General features: G+C 45.6%; 1 protein-coding gene across 1 annotated transcript; it reads left to right on the top strand.

Annotated features, from left to right (window-relative positions):
* The first annotated feature begins 200 nt into the window (after window positions 1–200).
* On the top strand, window positions 201–1,492 carry LOC125532522 (BTB/POZ and MATH domain-containing protein 1-like). Its single transcript, XM_048696565.1, has one exon. It carries the CDS (start codon window positions 319–321, stop codon window positions 1,396–1,398), a length of 1,080 nt encoding a protein of 359 aa, XP_048552522.1. The 5' UTR covers window positions 201–318; the 3' UTR covers window positions 1,399–1,492.
* Window positions 1,493–8,048: the final 6,556 nt, after the last annotated feature.

The raw sequence follows: 8,048 nt of genomic DNA, 5'->3' as shown, positions 1-8,048 counted from the left end.
CGACTAGATACAGTGAACTGAATGAACAAACAGAATATGTTTATATTACATCCGATTTACCAAAAAATTATAAACAACTTATATTAATCTCACAATAGGCCCAGAAGAAAAATCTGCCAAGGCCCATTAGATGGAAATGTACGGAACCTTGCCTTGCCTGGAAGACCAACCACCTTGCCTACATCTCCTCATTCCGGCTTTCCCCAATTGGCCTCCTCTTCCTCAATCCCCACCTCACTCTGCAGCTCCGCACCAAAAACCCTACTTGCGACCAGCCCTCGCCGGAGCTCACCGCCCCATCGGAAGCCTAGGATCGCGATGCCGCCCACCGCCTCCGCCTCCGCCTCCGCCATCGTCGCTGAGACGGCGAGCGGGTACCACCACCTCAAGATCCGCGGCTACTCAAGCCTCAAGGCCATCCCCAGCAGCCAGTGCCTCATTTCCGGCCCTTTCACCGTCGGAGGCCATCGCTGGAGGATCATCTACTACCCCAACGGCGACCGGGCGGAGAGCGCGGGCCACGTGTCCGTCTTCCTCTTCCTCGACGAGAATGTGGACAAGGAAGTGATGGCACGGTTCCAGTTTGGTTTCAAGGCGGAGAAGCGAGGGCTCTTCCTCCTCAAGAAGGCCAAGCCGGCGGCGGGGACTTCAGAAGCTGCACACAGCTTCGCCAGCCAGGGCACTTGGGGGCACACAAAGTTCGTGCAATGGAATGCGTTGGAGAAATCGAAGCATCTCAAGGGCGATTCGTTCACCATCAGGTGCGACCTCGCCGTCGTCAAGAGGGTCCGCATCGAGGGGACTGCCCAGGAAGGAGCTCCAAAGTTCGTCGACGTTCCCCCGTCCGACCTGAAGCAGCACCTCAGTGGCCTCTTCCTCGCCGGAAGCGGCGCGGACGTCGTGTTCGAGGCTGGTGGCGAGACATTCGCGGCGCACCGCTGCGTGCTCGCGGCCCGGTCGCCGGTGTTCAGCGCGGAGCTCTTTGGCTCGATGAAGGAGGGTAACACCAACGATCTGGTCCGCATAGATGGCATGGAGGCGCAGGTGTTCAAGGCTCTGCTCTGCTTCGTCTACACCGATTCGCTGCCGGAGATGGGAAAAGAAGAGGAAGACGCCATGTGGCAGCACCTGCTCGTCGCAGCGGACACGTATAACTTGGAGAGGATGAAGTTGGTTTGTGAAGACAAGTTGTGCAAGCACATCAATGTAGGCACGGCGGTGAACATCCTGGCACTGGCTGAACTGCACGGCTGCCCCGGGCTCAAGACTGCATGCATCCATTTTCTCAGCTCTCGGGCAAATCTGAGGGCAGCCATGGCTAGCGACGGCTTCGAGCATCTAAGCACAACCTGCCCCTCTGTTGCCAAGGAGTTGATCGCCATGTCTTCCGCACCTTAGTTCAGTTATATGCTAATTGTGCTAGCAATGTCAGGTAGTCTCCTCTCGTGGTTGCCTATGCTTATTGAGTATCACTTATTTCTCTTGGTATATCCATCTATCGCAACTTACTAAGGAGCTGCAAAGCACATTATGGAGTATTGTGAACAGGTTATTAGTCCTGCAAGTTATATGGTTGAGAACGGCTTTTCAGCACCCGGGGGTCTGGACTCCCGGTTATCTCAGCCGCCAGTGATGTATCTTCGTCGTCGAGATATGTGCCTTGTCCTTTGACCATCAATTTGATTAGCAGCCTACTGTACATCACTAAGCGTGGAGTAGTACATTTAAAATAAAACTAGGCCAAGAATAACACTGCTCATGTGTAGGCGTCGTCCAGTCAATATCAGGACTGACATGTTGCAGTAGTAATTATTTAAGGCGTTGTGCAGTGTCTCCCACAGTTGCAAGGTAAAAAGTGAATTAACTTTCCATGAAACATCATCCCACGAATTTTGGTTCAGATCTGGCATATATTCTCTTGTTCATGAACTACCCGGCTTTTAATATTATGCCATCAAGAGAATAGAGTTGTTACTGGCATAGCTGCATGCACAGCCTATGAGTGATCATTTCAACAGTAGCCTGCCTGTCCTGTAGACCTGCTCGAGAGAGGGCCTCTGCCTACGTGCGCAGACCTACCCCACTTGTCCAGCACCGCTGTCTGCTCGGTCAAAATGGACTGGATTAATACGCTGACATTGCTGCTGTTCGACAGACCCTTGCACGAATCTCATCAACGCTGAATGGAGCAGATAAAGGGGAGTCGGGACTCCCGGGTGCTACCACACCTTTTCGTATATGGTTATGTTCTCTTGCTTATGAACTTGTATTGAAAAGGAGCTTAATTTGATGAGTAATGTAATGCAATTGCGCTTTAACTGTTTCTTCACGAGATCATGTTTGCTTTCATGTTTTTCATGTCATATCCACATGTGTGCATGTTAATCCAAGAAATGATTTGTTGATACGTAAATTGATCTTAGTTCTTTGCATCCAATTAGGCTTTTTCTTGTTTCTGTATTCAATTTCAGTTATCCTCATTGTGCTAGCAATGTCAGGTAGTTCTCTTGTTGCAGCAATTGTGTCCTCTGATTCATGTTGTCCTACATAGTAGTACATCTATAGACAAAATCACTTATTTATCTTGGTATATCAACTACATCTATCCGAACTTACTAAGGAGCTGCAAAGTACTTTCACTTTCTGTCTCTTTTGTTTTATCACTACTTCACTGCATATGTATGCAATCCTGCCGATTAATCATAAATGATATTGTGAAGAGGTTAATGTGCTGATTAAATCTGTATTAGTCCTGCAAGTTCTATGGTTGTGTTCTCTTGCTTAAGATCTTGTATTGAAAAGGTGCTTTGATGAGTAATGCAATGCAATTGCTCTTTAACTGCTTCTTCACGAGATCATATTTGCTTTCATGTTTTTCATGTCATATATATCCACATGTGTGCATGTTAATCCAAGAAATAATATGTTGATATGTAGATTCATCTTAGTTCTTTGCATCCAGTTAGGCATTTTCTTGTTTCTGTATCTCATGCGTCGGAACCGACAATTTACACTACCACTGAATAAATTATTCCCTCTGTCCCATAATATAAGAGCGTTCAGCGCAGTGTCAAAAACACTCTTATATTATGGGACGGAGGGAGTAGTCGTTATGAGGATCTGGAGAATGTGGGGCCATGGGAATTCACAGTTAACTGGACTATGCTTCTACGTTTGTCCTGACGAGTGTTATAAACGGCTCAACTTTGGCAGGTCAATTTCATTAATTTTTTAAAAAAGAAAATATACTAGTATCAAGACAATATCAATTACACGCGGTCTCTGCAAAGAAGTGAGGGCAAGTTTAGCCAAATTAGTATAGATTTGAAAACCGGAGATACTCCTTTTATAATATTTGTTGAGATGAACAGCTTTCATCGGTTTATGAATAGAGTTGCTATATTGAATAACGTACTACACATCTGGCCGTCATGACCGTACAATCGCCTAAACTTGTACATAATGACCGTATGGACCAACTTTTTATGTACGATGACCAAAGCGAACTTGTGGCACAAGTTCAAGTACCATAGATGAATTTTACTCCTATAATAAACACTTTCACGAGAAGAAACAGCTATTTAGTCGGGCGTCGGGGCTGGACGAGGATATACTGACTTATTGTATTGGCCTTGAAGAATAATTTCACAATCTTCTGGCTGCGATGACCCTCTATTTGTCCCAAAAACGCTGATGCATTAATTAAATTTTTGACATAGCCTAGTAACTTGGAGGGAGGGAGGGAGATGTCTACTGGAAGCAATCAAGCAACGTCTCAATTCGATCGGGACAAAACTACTGTCAACAATTAAATGGAGTAAAAGATACAACAACGCGAGGTCACTTTCATTGCCGAGATAGGAAATAACGGATAGGATAGGGGTCATGTGGACGCTTGCATGCCTACACTTACAAGGAAGGTATGAAGCTTCCTGGAAATTTTTCGCGACCAACCCGGTGACCATTGGAGGTGGAGGTGGGCTTCGCGTCGAGTGAGCCGAGCCAACAGCAGTTGTCACCGCCCGGAGTAAACGCGTCAAGCTATATTTCGTTCAAGGCGATGCCATGATCATATGCTGAGAGTATGTTGGTTTCTCTTGCTGAGAGTACTGTGAAGACTACCTTTAAATTTCTGCCAACGTTCAGTCGGGTATTACTACTATATAGATGGACGTGTTTTAAGTATTTGCTCTAATATTTTCCACCGTAGTTGTTGGAGATTCTTATTTGTTATTCCAACAGTCATCTTTCATCTTTCCAAGGGATGCAACAAATGGAGTATTTTTTTCGACAAAGGATGGATTTTATTGATTCAAAACAAAGCATCAAGAGGATGCAAACACATTGAGCACACAACCAACCCATGCATAGATAGAATGCACAAACCAACACCAACACATGCATGCATAAAAACACGTTGTCAAATAGCAAAGTCGTATAAGACCAAAGCTATACCGATACACTATTCAAGGTGGCGTGTATGCGGTTGGAGCGGGTGGCCAGGGAGGTTTTTACCCAACACGGGTGGCAGTATAATTTCCGGATCGGTCCACCTCCTTCGTCGACATAGGCATAGTTTTGGTCTCATATGGCTTTACCGTTGCCGAATTGTCGGGTTTATTTTACACACTTTGTCAGACGATTCTTTTTGTGGCTGTGTGCATCTTAGCTATGCAGAGACCGGGTGTCGCTCATCATGATTTGTATCCGCTTGATCCTACATTTCGAGATAATAAAAGCGCCCTTTGTTGGAAAAAAGACCAAAGCTATACGTAGGCAAAGAAAAAAAAACTCAAAGCGATTAGATCTGCGATCAACAAACTAAAGCAATGATTATATCCACACCAACTATCTCATGAAACGCACAGACGCCAAGGTTCTTCAACAACAACGTCTTCACGAAGGGAGCAACGCTCAATCGCCACCATCATCGGATCCAACCACCCAAGGTCAGACTCTAGGTTTTCACCTTGAAGAAACAATCCGAACAAATGGAATACTTATGGGTCATCTTTCCAACTGTCACGACACGTCACAGAGCTCTCCATGGAGATATGGGTCACGAGGCCCCGGAACCACCCCTCCTCTGGCGCGTCGGTCATTCCGAACACGCGGAAGTGCTGCCCAGGAGGCCTCACACCCAGCGAGCAAGAGTATTCTGAAGACGGACCTCATGAGAGTAGGCCACAACTGTTGCCAAGACAGAAGTAGCTCACCTAGGTTCTCATTCCGAAAGACAAAAGACTATCACTTCAGACATGCTCAGGGGCTATTGACGGTCAATACACTGAGGGTGACACATAGTGTAGGAAGTCCGACATTGGGCCGGCCTCGGGGCCTAGGAGGCCTGGTAGAGGTCCGGCTTTGGGAGATGACCCCCGGGGGGCAGTAGGCGAGAAGATCATCTTGGCATGCAAGCCAAGATGTCGGTGGCATGAGATCGGTCAGGCATTGTGTAAACCCTAGCCCTTGTCACCTATATAAGGCAGGGCTAGGGGTAGCCATTACCATCTACTCTGTAGATTATACTCTTGGTAGCCATACTCATCATCTCCCTTGTAACCCCCTCGCATGAGGTGCTCCTTCTTTAGTACAAAACAAAACAGGACGTAGGGTATTACCTCACCATGAGGGCTGAACTTGAGTAACCCCCTTGTGTGAACTGTCTTTTGGTACTTCCGACCATGTTCGTGAAGGAAATATGCCCTAGAGGCAATAATAAAGTTGTTATTTTATATTCCCTTATATCATGACAAATGTTTATTATTCATGCTAGAATTGTATTAACCGGAAACTTGATACATGTGTGGATACATAGACAAAACACCGTGTCCCTAGTAAGCCTCTACTAGACTAGCTTGTTAATCAAAGATGGTTAAGTTTCCTAACCATAGACATGTGTTGTCATTTGATGAACGGGATCACATCATTAGGAGAATGATGAGATGGACAAGACCCATCAGTTAGCTTAGCATATTGATCATTCAGTTTTATTGCTATTGCTTTCTTCATGTCAAATACATATTCCTTCGACTATGAGATTATGCAACTCCCGGATACCAGAGGAATACCTTGTGAGCTATCAAACATCACAACGTAACTGGGTGATTATAAAGATGCTCTACAGGTATCTCCGAAGGTGTTTGTTGCGTTGGCATAGATCGAGATTAGGATTTGTTACTCTGAGTATCGGAGAGGTATCTCTGGGCCCTCTCGGTAATACACATCATAAGCTTGTAAGCAAACGACTAAGGATTTGGTCACGAGGTGATGTATTACGGAACGAGTAAAGAGACTTGCCGGTAACGAGATTGAACTAGGTATGAAGATACCGACGATCGAATCTCGGGCAAGTAACATATCGATGGACAAAGGGAATAACGTATATTGTCATAACGGTTCGACTGATAAAGATCTTCGTAAAATATGTATGAGCCAATATGAGCATCCAGGTTACGCTATTGGTTATTGAAAGGATCGAGAAGTGGAGTCTAGAGGGGGGTGAATAGACTTTAATCAAGAAAAGTTACAGTTTTTAATTTCTTTAGGTTTAAGTAGAGTTTTGGCACAAGTTTAAATATTCACAATACATATCAAGCAAGCATGACAAGAGTATATGAGCAGCGGAAAGTAAATCATGCAAGTTGCAAGAATGTAAAGGGATGGGATTGGAGTGTGCAAACGCAATTGGAGACACAGAGATTTTGCCGTGGTTTCGATAGGTGGTGCTATCGTACATCCACGTTGATGGAGACTTCAACCCACGAAGGGTAACAGTTCCGCGAGTCCACGGAGGGCTCCACCCACGAAGGATCCACGAAGAAGCAACCTTGTCTATCCCACCATGGCCGTCGCCCACGAAGGACTTGCCTCACTCGGGTAGATCTTCACGAAGTAGGCAATCTCCTTGCCCTTAAAAATTCCTTGGTTCAACTCCACAATCTTGACGGAGGCTCTCAAGTGACACCTAACCAATCTAGGAGACACCACTCTCCAAGAGGTAATAGATGGTGCGTTGATGATGAACTCCTTGCTCTTGTGCTTCAAATGATAGTCTCCCCAACACTCAACTCTCTCTCACAGGATTTGGATTTGGTGGAAAGATGATTTGAGTGGAAAGCAACTTGGAGAAGGTTAGAGATCAAGATTTATGTGGTTGGAGTGGAATATCTTGACCTCAACACAAGTGTAGGTGGTTCTCTCTCAGAAAATGTATGTTGGAAGTGTAGGCATGTTCTGATGGCTCTCTCTTCGAATGAAGAGTGGGTGGAGGGGTATAAATGGCATCCACACAAAATCTAACCGTTACACACAAATCACCAAACTCGGTGGGACCGAATCATGAAACTCGGTCAGATCGATTTAGTTCATAATGTGACCGTTAGGCATTTTGGTGGGACCGACATGATCAACTCGGTGGGACCGATGTGCTAGGGTTAGGGTAAAGCCTCAACTCGATTTGACTGATTACACAAACTCGGTGGGACCGGCTTTGGGTAATAAGCAAAACAGAGAGTTGGCCAAGCAAACTCGGTGGGACCGAAATTATTGCAATGGGCAACAGAGAGTTTGCAAGCCCATCTCGGTGAGACCGAGATCCCATCGGTGAGACCGAATTGATTAGGGTTTCTGGCGGTAGCTATGTCAACTGAACTCGGTGGCGCCAGATAGAAAGTTTCGGTGGGGGTGAGTTTGACCATTGGTTTGGGACAATTGTGGATATGAGAAAGTGGTTGAGGGCTTTGGAGCATATCACTAAACACCTTGAGCAAGCAAGCCATTGAGCAACACCTCACCCCCTCTTAATAGTATTGGCTTTCCTATGGACTCAATGTGATCTTGGATCACTAAAATAAAATGTAGAGTCCTGAGCTTTGAGCTTGAGCCAATCCTATGTCCTCAGCATCTTGAAGGGGTTCCACATCCTCTAGTCCATGCCACTCCATTGTTGAACTTATCTAAAACATACTAGGTAGAAGCATTAGTTCAACAAGAGATATGTTGACATTAATTACCAAAATCACCCAGGGAGCACTTGTGCTTTCCAT

Source organism: Triticum urartu, chromosome 1 (assembly GCF_003073215.2).
Source record: "Triticum urartu cultivar G1812 chromosome 1, Tu2.1, whole genome shotgun sequence".
Lineage (NCBI taxonomy): Eukaryota > Viridiplantae > Streptophyta > Magnoliopsida > Poales > Poaceae > Triticum > Triticum urartu.
The sequence above is the reverse complement of the archived record's forward strand: the minus strand, read 5'-3'. Positions and strand labels throughout refer to the sequence as shown.

What these genes read in the sequence shown, in the direction of transcription:
- LOC125532522 (XM_048696565.1), top strand. Translation starts at nt 319, where the DNA reads ATGCCGCCCACCGCCTCCGCCTCCGCCTCCGCCATCGTCGCTGAGACG.